The 15,991-nt window shown below is 39.0% G+C and overlaps 1 protein-coding gene across 3 annotated transcripts in view; it reads left to right on the top strand.

Moving 5' to 3' along the window:
- zcchc14 (zinc finger, CCHC domain containing 14) overlaps positions 1-15,991 on the top strand; it is a 190,930-nt gene that overhangs the window by 77,955 nt on the left and 96,984 nt on the right. For all 3 annotated transcript variants that reach the window (XR_005943495.1, XM_041191123.1, XM_041191122.1), the window contains exons 2-4: positions 1,010-1,121; positions 13,541-13,614; positions 15,402-15,473. Coding sequence is in view for 2 of the 3 variants with exons in the window: in XM_041191123.1 (XP_041047057.1) it covers positions 1,010-1,121; positions 13,541-13,614; positions 15,402-15,473 (258 nt within the window). In the remaining variant the exon portion in view is untranslated. The remainder of the gene's footprint in view (positions 1-1,009; positions 1,122-13,540; positions 13,615-15,401; positions 15,474-15,991) is intronic.

Genomic DNA, 15,991 nt, shown 5'->3' with positions numbered 1-15,991 from the left:
AGACCAATTCTGCGAAGAGTGCAATGTGACATATAAATGCAATGTGGGGTTTTCAGTCAAGTTAGGAAGCTATGGGGAGCTACCTTTTTTCTGTCGTTTAGAGTATTAGTTGTCTACTAAGTAATGTTTAGTCACCGTTGGTTTTAGGTTTTTACAGTAAAAGTCTTAAATGTGAAATCTTGTGTGATCCTTTGAGTTGGTCACTGAGAATTCAAATCTCTTTTTAAATGTTATTGGTCTCTATAGAGATTGTAACAATATGCAGTTAGGTTCAAAGTGAAGAGCAGAGTGTTTGTGTTGAAAGATTTTTCCTTGTTAGAATATTCTTGAGTTCTTTACCTGCCAAGGACTGGAATTTCTTCCTATTGTATTAATTATCCCAATATCAGAAAGCAATAATAGTAATTTCATTGTAAATATGTGAAATCAAATGAAACTAAGTGCTGTATCATCTCCCCTCCTCAGCATGGTGTTGGCCCTTGCTGGAGCACAGTCCTGAGATTATCGTTAGCAGTCCGGTATTGTGACAATTCTTTGATTATCAATAGTGAGTGTTGGTATGTTATTTGACTGAAGGGCATCAAGCTTTGCCAAGCTATGTTCTCACCCAACGTTGATGCATAATAATTAGGAAAGAGCATTTTGACTTAAATCTTTACCCATGCAAGGGGTGCTGAAGGCAGGTTGGTACCTCATCTGCTGCCCTCGGTAACATCAATGAACTCAGCTCAGACTTGTGAATTGAACCTCTGAATATCAAATCTATATGGTTTAACACTAAATTTGACAATGGTTTTTATGCAGTAAACTATTGATGGAAGTCCTAATTGTTCAAGTCTTGACGCAGTAGATTTGTCTGAGAATTTCTTTTTAGCATAACTTGATATTCTTGTGCCAAAGGCTTAAGAAAACACAAAACGAGAATGAGTTATGGGTAATTCATAGTTGTCAAAGACATAAGTAATTGGGAGATCATAAAATGCTTTTCTTTCTTTCTTTGTTTTTAAAGGTAATGCACAAAGCTGATAGTGGTGTACACTGTTTGGAGAATACATTACAGACATCAGCACATTCCTGTGATGAATCCTCCCAAAAACGGCCTTCAGGCAAGCATTCAAGAAGTAAGTTGTAACATGCTAAAATTTTACCTGGTGTGTGGAACTGGCGCTTAGAGCACTCAGATAATGATTGTGGTTTACAAATTATCGTGTGCAGAACAAATGTTTATTATATTTACACAACAATGCTTATGAATGTATTGTTTCCAATTCCCAGTTTAATTGATTAGTTTCATTCAAATATTGCAGTTTGGACAAGTTAAACATCCCAAAATAAATAACAGAGTTAAGGAATAAAAGAAGTTCAATCTTAAAATGTATTCAGTTAATGTAATAAATATAATGTGATGTTAAATGTTAAGTTTTGGGCATGCATTTCATTTAGAACTCCTAAGAGTAAAGAAGAATTCTTTGTCATTCATTTAGCCTCGATGTACAAAGAAAAAGCTACATCTGTGCTGCTGGGAAATAACTTCTGAGGAAAAGGAAGCATCAGTCCTTTGAGTAGTTTGGTATCATTAAAGATATGATGACAATCTTTTTACCCCCACGTATACAGACCTCCTCAATTTTTTTTTATCCTATCAATGTTAGTGGTTTCACTGTTTACGACATAGCAGGAAAGTTTGAAATAATTGTTTGTGCAGTTCATGCACATTTACATTACCTTCCTTTAAATTTCTCTGGTTGAAGACCCCTATTGTCAGCAATTGTAACTTATGTCTCCTGCAAGAATTAATTTATTTGCCCTCCTCACCTGACGCACCCTCACCATCCATGCCAACTTGCCCTATGACTAGAATGAAATAGTGTTGTCCATGGTTTATTAGTCACATCTCTGTATGTAGGTTCTTAGCTTAGAAACACTTTCAAGCAGAACACTGAAATGACTTGTGTAACTCTGCTGTAAATTTGACTTCCTATTCTTTTGACGCAGAGCACCACACCATGAGTAAGATGATCATGTAATTCTGAGAAAAACTGTAACCTATAGGGATCAGACAGCTATTCCCTTCCAAATCACATTGATCATTTGTTTACCTGAAAGTGCTACACAGGCAGCATTCAGAGGAACTTGAGTTGACTTTTTTTCTTTTTTCCTCTGTTTAACCCTTTCATAAATTAGTTCAAAGCTGCTGTGCTGATGGAATTGACCAACATGCTATTGCTGCTTGCTGCTGTACGTGAGCTTGTTAAGTAAACCTGTTATTAATTATTTTAACCTGTTATCTGTATGTTTGGAGTGATTGTTATTAATCGTCTTTGGAAGTGGACTGGGCTGCATATTATAAATCCTATGTGTAAGTTTGGAGGCATTAAACAGATTCATTTAATGCCCGATTATTTTGCATACGAGCTCTCACAGCAGTTCATAAAGACATAAGTAAGCTACAACAGGTAAGCGTTTGTGTTGGTTTTGAGAAAAAGTATCTGGATAAGCCAGAAACAAAAGAGTCCATCTCTTCAACCTCAGTGTCATAACTTGCTTTCCAAGATCTTTATCACTGGCAGACCCTTCACATCGTTTCTTATTTTTTCTCCTGTTTATTCCCCTGTTGTCCCCAAACATCACCATTATCATCTCCACCCTTCATACCTCTAGTACATCAGCCATCCCTGTGGTGTCATTTATGTAAGCTGTAAGCTTGAGTGCATGCAGCAAACAACTGGCCTGGCTATCAATCAACAATGATGGCTTGACCATTTTAAACTTTACCAGTTGGGCCTTTTCCATGATCAAGTTTTCATGCCAGTCTGAGATCATACTGGAGATTTTCTTCGCTATCAATTTTGATCATTTAACACTGCACCTTCTAACCTTAGCTTTGAGACCACAGTTAAGAGCTCATGGGTTTCTTCAAATCAGAAATCGAAGATGTCTGTTCTGCTGGCCTTTAGGCCGCACCTCACCATTTCCATAGCTTTACCTGCATTTTTTTTATCCCATAGCTTAAACATATACTTCCCATAAATGGAAGGTTTTCATTTTTCACAGACTGGGAGAAGCAGAGCAGCTTAAGTAGTAAAACAGTGAATTTCATGAATGTATTCTTTTTCTTGATGTCTGCAGCTCTTGATGGAATTGCCCACATTATCCTCCTCTGACACCATTCCTTCATTGCCTGGTGTTAGGAAATAGAGATCGTTTAAGTTATATTTGTATTTGTGGGTCTTAGGAATGAGTTTTAGCTTTAATGTTTAAGTTTGATTTGTTTTTCTGTATTTGTGTGTTAAGAAAAGGAGAAGTTGAGTTTTAGTTTCACTTCATTAAAGTGCAGGGATCTTTTAAAGATGTTATGATTCTTGAAGGGGAGTTAAGACAAACAAGGTAGAAAAAACTGTGCTGTTACCTAGCAACAGGCGGCCCTATAGTGACAGAAAAATAATTTCACTTCAGTTGAAAGCAGCATAGCAGAGGGACAGATAGCAAGTCCCAAACTAAAGTTGAAGCCAGCTGCCGAGAGAGATTGGAGAGGAAACTGCAGGAGCAGGTCCCAGAAACTAAAGAAGAAAGTCCCCAATCCAGGGAAGTGGAACAGGAAAGGTCCCAAGAGAACAGTTAAGTGAAAGGAAAACGATAGGAACCTGGCAACGGTCCTGTTAAGTGAAGTTAAGAGTGAGGAGTAGAAAGGAAGGCTCCAAGCTTAAAGAGAAGAAAGCTGCTGGAAGCAGACTTAAAGCAAAAACGGCTTGCAAGAAGCCAGAAGGTCCATGTGAAGCAGTGGTGTTCTGTTGACATGGCTGAGTCAGTGCGAGAGTGTGTGTGGAAGAAAGCTTGAATGCACGTAGTGATCCAGAGGAGAGGAACATCAGAAGGAGAGTTCAAAACCCTGGAGGTGGACTCTTGCGGAAGGCATCATAGAGAAAGTGTCGGTTTGGGAGAAGATTCCTAAGCAAGATCCTGGAGAGTGGAAATTGAAAACCCTCATGTGAAAGACGGAGTTCAAAGAGATTGGTTGGTTCACAGTGTGACAAGCACCTGAGGGGAGTTGAGGAGAGATCCATAGCAACTGCTCAGGGTGGCATCTGTCACTCGGTTTCAGAGTGCAGTGTGTCTGACCACAGGTTGCCTATTGGTTTACATGGACTATGTACTTACTGTGAATGTTAGAGTACAAGATAGCTTTTTTAATTTATGTTATCCGTCCAAATCTGTATATATCTGTAAAGGTGTAGTTGTGGGTGAAGTTGTATTGTTATATAGTTCATTTTTTCTTGTTTAATAAATGTTTTATCCTTTTGTTAAAAGTTCATCAGCTGACTCCTGTGATTCTATTCAGTAACCAATCGCCACGTATTAAACAAAAAATAAAAGTCAGGATCGATCAAGCCAAGTTCCACTCTGGGATTTGGCTTATCCAGTAGCAACATCAGCTGGGATCATAATACCAGCTGGATGGAATTTCCCTCGCCCGGCTCCATTCCTATTTGGCAAATTGCTTACAAAATAGGCTTAGTGGCAGGAGGCAGAGGGTGGTGATCGAAGGTTATTTTTGCAATTGGAAGCCTGTGACGAGTGGTGTACCACAGGGATCGTGCTGGGACCCTTACTCTTTGTAGTGTACATTAATGATTTAAACATGAATATAGGAGGTATGATCAGTAAGTTCGCAGATGACACAAAAATTGACGGTGTCGTAAATAGTGAGGAGGAAAGCTTTAGTTTACAGGATGATATAGATGGGCTGGTAAGGTAGGCAAAGCAGTGGCAAATGGAGTTTAATCCTGAGAAGTGTGAGGTGATGCATTTTGGGAGGGCTAACACAGCAAGGGAATACACAATGAATGGTAGGACCCTAGGAAGTACAGAGGATCAGAAGGACCTTGGTGTATATGCCCATAGATCCCTGAAGGCAGCAGCACAGGCAGATGAGGTGGTTAAGAAGGTAAATGGGACACTTGCCTTTATTAGCCAAGGCATAGGATATCAGAGCGGTATAAAATGCTAGTTAGGCCACAGCTGGATTACTGTGTGCAGTTCTGGTTGCCACACTGTAGGAAGGGTGTGATTGCACTGGGGAGGGTGCAGAGGTGATTTACCAAGATGTTGCCTGGGCTGGAGTGTTTCAGCAATGAAGAGAGACTGGATAGACTAGGGTTGTTTCCTTAGAAACCATAGCATACAGGGCTGTGGGCCAAGTGCTAGAAAATGGGACTAGAATAGATAGGTGCTTGATGGCTGGCACAGACGCAATGGGCCAAACTGTCGCCCCTTGACGTTCAATGGCATTATCATCACTGAATCCTGCAGTATCAACATTCTCGGGGTTACCATTGACCAGAAACTGATCTGGACTAACTGTATGAATACTGTGGCTACAAGAGCAGGCTAGAGGCTAGGAATCCACCTCCTGACTTCCCAAAGCCTGTCCACCATCTAGAAGGCACAAGTCAGGGGTGTGATGGAATGCTCCCCACTTGCCTGGATGGGTGCAGCTCCCACAACACTCAAGAAGCTTGACACCATCCAGGACAAATCAGCCTGCTTGATTGGCACCACATCCACAAACGTTCGCTCCCTCCACCACCAATGCACAGTAGCAGCAATGTGTACCATCTACAAGATGCAGTGCAGGAATTCACCAAGGATCTTTAAAACAGCACCTTCCAAACTCACAACTACTACCATCTCGAAGGACAAGGGCAGCAGATAGATGGGAACACCATCACCTGGAAGTTCCCCTCCAAGTCACTCACCACCCTGACTTGGAAATACATTGCTGTTCCTTCACTGTCACTGGGTTAGAATCCTGGAACCTCCTTCCTACCAGCACTGTGGATGTACCTATACCACATGGATGGCAGCAGTTCAAGAAGGCAGCTCACCACCTTCTCAAGGGCAACTAGGGATGGGCAATAAATGCTGGCCAAGCCAGCGAAGCTTACATCCTGTGAATGAATAAGAAAAAAGATTCCTAAGTTTCGCAACCCTCTAAATATATTGCAAAACAGAGCAGTAACAGGAAAAATGCATTAATTAGGGAAGGATGCAGGTGAGACCATACTGGACAATAAGAAAAAAGGCAGACTTGTTAAATAGGTAACAAAAACAAAAACAGAATTACCTGGAAAAACTCAGCAGGTCTGGCAGCATCGGCGGAGAAGAAAAGAGTTGATGTTTCGAGTCCTCATGACCCTTATAGGTACTTTATACCTTTTACAGTGAAGGGAGAGGACAAAATCTTAATGGTATAAGGAAACCTAAAAATATGTCAAGGGAAGTAACTTGGTGGTTTTAATACAAGTTTATTAAAAATTGTCATATTTAAAATGATGGAAATTAGGGTAGACAGATCTCCAGGACCTGATGATTTCCACCCATGATATTAAAAGAAATAAATGAGAAAATTGCATTTGAATTAAACATAATTCTCTAAAAATTCAGAAAAATGCAAATGTCACTCCATTCATGCTCAACATGTAGCCAAGTCTCTACAATAGTCTTTATGTTACACTCCTTTTGAGCTACTTCAGTGCTTTTGATGCGCAGACAAGAATAGAAAAAAATGTTACAAGAGTTGGACGTAAATGACGCCTAATGGTCAAGTCTGAAATATAGTTGACAAGTTTTGCCTTCATAGCAGTAAATGTAACAAAGGTAGCAAAAACAAAGATAGCTGGAAGAACTCAGCAGGCCTGACAGCATCTGTGGAGAGGAATACAGTTAATGTTTCGAGTCCGTATGACTCTTCATCAGATCTGTATTCCTCTCCACGGATGCTGTCAGGCCTGCTGAGTTTTTCCAGCTATTTTTGTTTCAGATTTCCAGCACCCGCAGTGTTTTGCTTTTATCTTAATATAACAAAGGTGTTCAGTAAGACAACTCAGTATGTTTTTAAGGTTGGATGTGAAGCTGATTTGCCAAATCATTTTCTCTGGACATGACAGACAAATTGTAATCTGTTGTGCCATCCTATCTGGTCACTGGGGTTTTGTATTGGCCCCCTCTCCCCAGGAAATGCCTAAAGAATATGATTGTTTTTCTTGCCAATATATTTCCTGGCCATAACAAACAAACTGTTATCCTTGGGAGTTGAAGAGAGACAATGTTTGGTAGTTGAATTTTAATATGGACAGTAATAGATTGTTAAATTGGGTACACCACAACCAAAGGATTTTTCCCTTCAGTCCTTTCTCAAGGATACAGTCATTTCTTGAAAGGTTTCCATGTACTGTGGCCCAAATCTGTTAAACACTGATTCCAGCTCAAATATGATCAGCAAATGATAATGCAATTTGAAATTTCATGGGAAGCCTTCTCAAAATTGAGATTTGATTCAGATTTGCAGGGGTTGACAAGAATCTCCCGAACTGTGCTATACAATGGCATCTACAAATATAATCCTCAGTTACTTGCTTTCTAGCTAGTATTTTTTATAGGATATATTTGTCTCTACCAGGTGATGCGAGTGCTTTTTTAAACTATTGAGAAATTTTCCTATGTTGTAATTATCCCTTGGCAAGATGCAAAATAGTGGTGATTTTCCCTTCTAGATGATACAAGTTTTTTTTACATCGAGAATTGTGAAAATTGCTGAAGACATTTTGTCGAAGTTTTTCATCTTGCACATGAGGACCGTTGCAAGAATACCAAGGGGAAGCAACAACTTTTTAGGGTATGGGAAGAGAGTGCTGATTGCTGACAAGTTGGCTGTGATTAGTAGAGGTGTTGCCATGGAGAATGCGCCAATTGATGGTGACTGACAGTTAACTGCCAAGCATTGTTTGAAATTTAAACCAGGCAGCTTCACTCTGATTCCTCAGGGCAATATGTTGACCAATGAACTAGCGAATGGCTATCACTTATTTTGTTTAGCTGAAACAGGTGCAATGTGTGTACATATTCTTTCTCTCTGCAAAGAACAGGGCCCTGTGTATTAATGTATGTAGCTTCCAGTACATGCAAATACGCCACATTGCGAGTCCAACTGACAATCTTAAATTGTTTGTCAGTGTAATTTTTAGCACACTGAGGATTATTTAGCAAATGGTGCCCAATCATGAAATCATATCTAATGTTAGACACTTTTGAGTTTTGCAAGCACGGGCTTTTTGGGTAAGGCCTATACCTTTCCTTGCTGCGAACAGCGGGAGAGAATGCCTTTTTTCAGCAAAACTCAAGTTCTGTACCACCAAATGACTAATTGTGAAAATATGGAATGCACCATTGATGTTGTTGATTGAGCAGAGACCATGTCAACATTTAATATATGGTTGAAGGAACGTGGAATAAAGGGTTGTGGGAACATGATGGGGTTATGGGATTAAACACTAAAAAAACTATAAACACTAAAATACTATAAACACTAACATGGACTGATAGGGCTGAACAGCCTGTTTCCGTGTTGCGATATTTGTGTAGCTCTGTGTAATTTATGTGTAACCTTTTCTTGTATGCTGACATTTAATTCAATCAGTCGCATGGTCACTACTGAATTGCTACTAACATGGTGGGTTGTTTATTATTTTCTGTACTACTTGGTTTGGTTTATATCCTCTTCTGGCCACTTCAGTCACTCAGTGTTACAACAAGATGCAATACCTCTGATATTGCACAAAGGAAGAAAACATTTCAACTCCAGCTGTGTATAGTTGCACTTGAACCATTCCCATTATGATAGTTTTTTTGATTTAAAATTCAACTCAGATTGAAAACAATCGGTTTATGGAGTTTATTTTCCCTCCAGGTAGCTTACACCAGATGTTTCAGAATTTTGTATGTTCCTGGTCCCACTCCATATCTTAAATGTTAAGTGTCTAATTAACTGACTTCTCAGCTTGCAACGTTTTATTATTTTCGCTGAACACTTAGCCTTGTTTTTTAAAGCAAGGATTTACCAGTCCAACATAAAGCTGACCTTTCACAAGTATGGAGGGGGAAATTACGTATGCAGTATAAAATGTCACCAAGGAATATTAACAGTTCAATAATATAAAAAGTGTTTTCCAAAAAAATCATATACCTGTGACATTCCTTTTCACCCTTTCCTTTTTTGTGTCTCTTTTTTTGTCTATCCTTTTCTTTCTTTTCACTCAGTTCCTCCCCCTGCAGTGTCCAATTTTCTCCTACCCAGGGATAACTATGATAAACTGTAAAATATAAATCACTAATTAAGTTAAACAATGCAGATCATGCATTAAATAAGATAGTTTTGAATACAGCATTAAACTATAATGTACACAGAACTCTTACATGGAGGTGGTTTTGTTGTTTAATTCACTGTCAGGGCATATCTTTCCCCACTGAACCATTTTGGCTAATAACATTCCAAAATATGACAGGAACCAAACAAAACTAAATAATTGTTTTTTAAACTCCAAAGGAACAGGCAACCAAATATATTTTTAACCAAATCCATAAGCTTTGATTGGCATGACTCCTTTCTCAGACAAGTTACAAATTGCAACTATTAAATAAAAACAAATGAAACCTTTTCTTTGGTATGAATGAAGCTGGTTATTAACCTTTTATGTACTTGACAAAATTAAAGAGGCCAACACAATTATATTTCGATACTTGAAGATTATGGAAACAGTGGCTACCAGGGAGCAGTTATTTCAGTAGGAAAGAGAATTGTGCGGGAAGGATTTGCACAAAATTTTAAGCTAGCCTGTTGGCCTTCAAGGAAGTACTCTGCAGTTCAATACAAAATAGCTGCCTGTTCTAGCTCATGCACCTAATGGAGAAAAAATTGTTATTGCACCCCATTTCAGAGGATTGCATTTAAGTGTGTCTCTGCCATCTAGAGATAGAATGTTGTTAGTTGGGTGAAAGCACAGACTGGCAACTAATTATATTTCCCAAAGGAGAGCCTTGGGATCCAGGAAAAGATTATGCACTTATCTTTGGCCAAAAAGAAATTTAACTACTGGCAACCAAAGTGGGAAGGACAGAAATGGTCATCAAATAGTATCAAAGCTTGGCAAATGGTAATTGCTCATTAGCCAATACTTTCTTCTTATTGAAGATTGGATGTAATTCCAGTATTTATAGACTTCCAGAACTGTCAATCTTAGGAGGATCTAGAAGTGATCAAAAAGTCGGAGGGAGCCTTTTCTCTAGCTCAGAGATGAACTCTGTCTTTTGGATGGTGAAGGTTCAGTTTTGATGAGCTAGCTAAGCTTAGTTGGGAAATGGAAAATTGACCAATTGCTGTAAAATGACCCTGCTTGTAAAAAAAAATAAGTAGTTCAGGCTTTTGTGAGAGATTGAGCCTTAAATGATAAGCTGTAATTAAGTTACTTAAAAAAATAAAGACAAATGGGTAAAATTAAGCATTTATTGTAGGATGTGCAATGTTTTGAACTTTGTAAATTGTTTAAAGCTTTAGCATTAGAGATTTCAGTTATTGGCACATTAACACAATTTTTTTGGGAAAGCAATTTGAGTGATCTGATCGGTTTCAACTAATTGATGATGAAAGTTGACACATGAAAATTAAATGGAAAATGTGGACATGGTAATTTATATTGGAAATGTTGACAAAAATTGTGACAGTGACAACAGGCGGTAAATAGGAAGATGATCTTGGCAGATATAATTTGATTTTTATCAGTTGTAAACCACACAGCATAACTGGTGTTGATATTACATATAACTGACATGATTGTTTATAAGAGTTGGTGGGTCTTCCAGTTCTTTCTAACAAAAGATTGAATTGGCCATCTCTTGCTCTAAAGCCTAAACGTCTACTTAAAGAATTCTATATACCCAAATCTGTGTCGATTAGTGCCAGAACTACTGAGCACTGAAATGTTCCTTTGTTCTATAAATTTAATACATTTGATATTAAATATTCTTTTTGAAGATTGTAAAGCAAACAGTTTAAAGTGTAACATAACAGTAAATAATGAGATGGTGACTTGCTACTTAACATGGAATTGTGGGCACAAATTTATTGGGGGCGACAACACATTCAAGGACTTTGGAGAAGAAAGCAAATATTCTGGGAATTGCAAACAGAATTACACACGGTTATGTTAATTTGAAGCTGCTTAATTCAAATTTCTGGATAAATTAAAAATATTTAAGCAATTCAGTTTTCTATGCTTATTATTTTGGTTGCTTAATATGAATTTTTGTGTAAAAAAAAAAAAAAATTGAATTAACCAGAGTAGACAGTCGTTGATGGTTTCCTTCAGCTAACGCAGAGTGAGAGCTCTTGAGAAAAATTTACTACTGAGAACCCAAGCTTGCAAAGAACATATCAAAATAAACATGTTACATTTGTCCATGCAATTAAAGTCTTGATAAGCATCCTGTAAAATATACCATACAACATTTGGAAAGCCACAGAACTACATAGAATATTCAGCGGAGAGAAACAAGCCAAATCAGCCCAACTAGCTTATGCTTGTTGTTGAAAGTCTGGCTGGAACTAAATGTGTGAATAAAACATTGCTCCCTGCAGATTCTGAGGGATTATTCTTTAATTCTGGGAGAATCCAAGAAATCCAGGAGGGTTGGCAACTCTAGCATGGGCCAGCTAGCTAAATTAGTCCAATTTTGTTGGCAACGATAGGTCAGGCTTTAATTAACCTTATGTAATTTGTCTGTTAGATATATTATCCTGGATCTTCTGAGGAACAGCAGTCACAGTCAGATTGCTGCTCTGCTCCTGCCTTTCTGCGCCACGACAGAGCTCCACATTTGTGGCTGGGTCTTCCAATCACGGTTTCTTCAGAAATGTAGAGCAGTCTCCCATCGAACTACTTCATACTGCTGGATCATCGCTGGGGCTGGGGGGGCAGGGGGGGCACTTTTTACAGCACTAGCTGCTCTATTCTGGTAAGTTCACTAACACACGGAGAAACTTTGGGACATTTAAAAAACTTTTCAGCGTGTTAACGAATGAGTACATGAGTGAATGGGTGGGCGAATCTGTAAGTGTGCAAGTGGGTAGGGTGGGTGAGGTAAATATGGAGGGTGGCAGGGGGTCAGGGGATCGTTGGATCAGTGGGGGGGAGTTGAGGGATTGCGAGGGGTTCTCAGGTTTGGCCAGTTGGTGGGGGGGAGGAGAGTTGGGGCAATGGAGGGGTTATCAGGTCGGGTGGGGGAAGCATTGGGAGTGGTGGTGTTAGGTGGTGGAGGCTAGTCAGGTTGGGTCTGAGGGCAGTCAGGTGGCGGAAGCTGGTCAGGCCAGCGTCAAGTTGGAAGTGTTGAGATGGGAGTGGGGGCTGTCAGTTGTATAGTTACACAGGAACTAGACTAGGATTTTTCTGTCCAACATTTCCAAGTTAAGTAAGTCGGAACTGTCTGAAGTAGAGTCAGATACTTTTTCGGAGTGTCCCGGTGAACAGGGATGTTGCCCATTGGCAGTTCAATTTCCACTGAGTCAATGCATTGAGACCTCTGCAGCGTCCCAAAGTATATCTTGGGGGGTACGTCAGCATTCTGACAATAGGAAGATCTGAGCCATTATCTCCTACGGATAACGATGCTACTTCAACAACAGTTTGCAAGCAACGTTTTATTCACTCCAGCTGGACTATTAACAAACAGCCCCAGAATGCAATACAGTCCTGTAGCAGGTGTATTCCGACCAGTAAAACCATGGGATGGATTTCGGATGTGCACACGATTATATGTATTGTAGCCCCATATTGACCAATTGCTACAAGCATTGGTGTGTCAGGTGAACAAACCCAACTCTGCCTACTTATTTTGTAGGCATGATTTCCAGCTGTTCCATGCCGTGACACATAACCTCTGTGCTCACTGACCTACATTGGCTCCTCATTTGAGCAATACCTTGATTTTAATGTTCTCATCCTTGTATTAAGCCCCTCCATGACCTTGCACCTCACTATCTCTGTAACCTCCTCCAGCCCTACAACTTTCTAAGACCTCTCTGCTCTTCCAATTCTGGCCATTTGCACCCAATTTTCTTCATTCGCTCATTGGTCTTGCCTTTGGCTGCCTAGGCCCTAAGGTTTTGAGTTCCCTCCCTAAATCCCTGTCCCTCTCTGCTCCTTTTAAGATGCTTCTTAAAACTTACATCGATGACTAAGCTTTGTCACCTGTCCTGTGGAGCACCTTGGAATGTCTTGCTATGCCAAAGGCACTATTTTAATATAAGTTGTTACTATGCAGCCCAATTTCTAGGCCACAATATCCCATTGAATAAATGGAAATATAGTATATCTAATATAAAAAAATGATTTTTAACTAGTGGCACTTTTTATTTGTGAATCTATTTTAATTTTAAATAAATGACCTGTCCTTGGGAATTGCAGATGATGAGCCTTTTTGCTTAGAATTCTGTAAAGTGACATTTTTATAATTGTCCTTTGTGAAGGAATTACAGGAAGTGGGTGTTTGGCATGCAATGCAACAGCCTACAGTTTTCTTGGGCAATTCTCCAGTAATATGTACAAGCCGTTGAATACTCATAACTTTTTAAAGTTGGACTGACATAATAGTAATATCTTGTCTGTAACAAAGAACTTGGGGAAGAAAAATTCATTTTTTCTCTTTGCAGTAAACATCGAAAGGATAGATGTAAGAGGGTTACAGCACAAGAAGAATGAGAAGACTGCTGAATATTCCTTTGAGGTAGAAATTTATGTGATTTGGATTTGTAACGTGCAAAGCACAAATTGTTTTTGGTTCATATTACACACCATATGTAATATTTATATTTACAGTAAAATTTATATTAATTGCCATAATATAGAGACTAGCCTGGCAGATAATAGAAATTGCTTCCCTATTTTCCAACTATCCACCTCTGTAATTCCTGCCAACAAGATTGGATGACACTACAACAGCTTCAACTTGACTTACTGACTCAGGGCTCCCTCTGTAACTGCCCTTATGTCCAGCCTAGGTCTTTTGTCAGAGATCTGACAAAGCCAACCAAATCCACTTCCACAAGGCTAAACATTGCACTGCACCCCACCATTGCCAAGCACGATTTTTCTGAGTCGAACTTAAATTCCCATGCAAAGTTGGATCCCCATCACTAAGAGGGAGCTTACTACTGCAGGACAGGAAATTTGTGTGTTGCTGCAGCACCAACATAGACAACAAGATAATTTAAAGGGGTAAAAGAGCCCTGAAGGTGCAGAAACTTTGTAGACCTTGAGCAATATGACTAAGTGCATGGAGACCCATTTGGAGGGAGAGAACAGATGAAAAGGGACAAGAAGTGATGAACACAGCAAGGGCTAGGAGAGGGAAATGAAGCTCAGGAAGTAGGGTGACAACATAGTTCTGAGCAGAATTATTGAAGATCTATCACTCAGTCTTTTGAGCCTTATAACTCTTCACCCAGCTCTGACTTATGTTTTCTGTTTTTGATTAGTTAATCTCTATTAACTTGCATACTGCTTCTAATGCCAAGGCTGCCATGTTAATTTTCCAGGGTAGCTAGAAATTGCATTTTACTGTATAAGGCTGTACCAAAACCTCGTAAAATCTGGGCATATTCATAAAAGAGCAATACCTTTTCTTAACTGCGGCGTAATAGTAATATCACTGGACTTGAAATCCAGAGGCCAAGGCTAATGCTCTGGGGACATCAGTTGGTGGAATTTAAATTCAATTAATAAATCTGGAATTGAAAGCTAGTCTCAGTAATGGTGACCTTGAAACTATTATCGATTGTTGTAAAAACCCATCTGGTTCACTAATGTCCTTTAGGGAAGGAAATCTGCCATCCTTACCCGGTCTGGCCTACATGTGACTCCAAATCTACAGCAATGCGGTTGTCTCTTAACTGCCCCCTGAAATGGCTGAGCAAGCCGCTCAGTTCAAGGACAGTTAGGAATGGGCAACACATGCTGGCCTTGCCAGTGATGCCCACATCCCATGAATGAATAAATTTTTAAAAATACAAATTACTGTGGACACCTCCTGATGTGGCTTAACTATTGTTCACCTTCACTGGTCACTGCACCAGATTGTTCTGGTGAACCTACAGATTTGTATTTCATGTGTTTTATGATATGTAAGAGATTCTATGTTGGGCTTTAGTTTCTGAGTTTGATCTTCCAGTCAAAAGTATTGGATCTTGAAGATGTTTGTGATCTGAAGTTCATACCAGGGTTGTGAATCTTCTGTTAGCCTACAAGCTTTTGGCAGTCATCTTATTTTGGTAATAGAAGAGGCAATGTTGAAGACTAATGTTGGCAAAATTTAAGCCTGAGTATTTGCTGCTTTTTCTGTGGTATTAATGTGCTAGAATTGATTTTTGTGAATATTTTAGACACTGCAATTTAGAGTTCTCTTTCGCCCCTCTTAACTATGGTTCTAGTATTCTCTCTCACAAATCCATCTGGTGCCTTAAAGTTTCAATTTTTTTTGTATTCAAAATGTACATTTTTTACTTTTATACTTAGGTCCTGTGGTCAGATTCTTCAATGACTTTCGTAACCAAGTCTTATCGTGAACTGAGAGAATTTCTAGCAAAGGTAAATGAGCAGAGAGTTTATGGTGCTGTAAAACACAATATTTTAATTGTTGAAAAAGAAAAACATTTACTGCTGTTTCCTATAATTCTAAATTGATAATTGTTGTCGACATATTTTTAGACCTGTTAACAAAACTAATAATTCCCACATAATGGAGGGTAGTAAGGGAGGAGAAAAAAGGTGCTGTTTGAGAAAACTTGACATGGGATGGGGTAAAACTAGTCAAGCTTTAATTTTAGATACAAATGTTTCAGGACAAAGAAAGTGCATTTTAATTATTTCATATTGCAGCAGCTATCTTATGTGATGAAGAGAGAAAACCATTTGTTGTTTCAGCATGCTATAGATTTAAGACCACTGCTCTTTTGCAGCCAGAAAACTTTACAAAAGAAAAGGTCTTTCCAGGATTTGCCTTCCTATATGAATTCAGTTTTTAAGTAATGTGACATTTGTATTTAACATTCTGACTACACATATGGAGTACTTCATCTTGAGATTTCAAGATATTCAACATCAAA

Source organism: Carcharodon carcharias, chromosome 7 (genome assembly GCF_017639515.1).
Source record: "Carcharodon carcharias isolate sCarCar2 chromosome 7, sCarCar2.pri, whole genome shotgun sequence".
NCBI classification, from domain to species: domain Eukaryota; kingdom Metazoa; phylum Chordata; class Chondrichthyes; order Lamniformes; family Lamnidae; genus Carcharodon; species Carcharodon carcharias.
The sequence above is the reverse complement of the archived record's forward strand: the minus strand, read 5'-3'. Positions and strand labels throughout refer to the sequence as shown.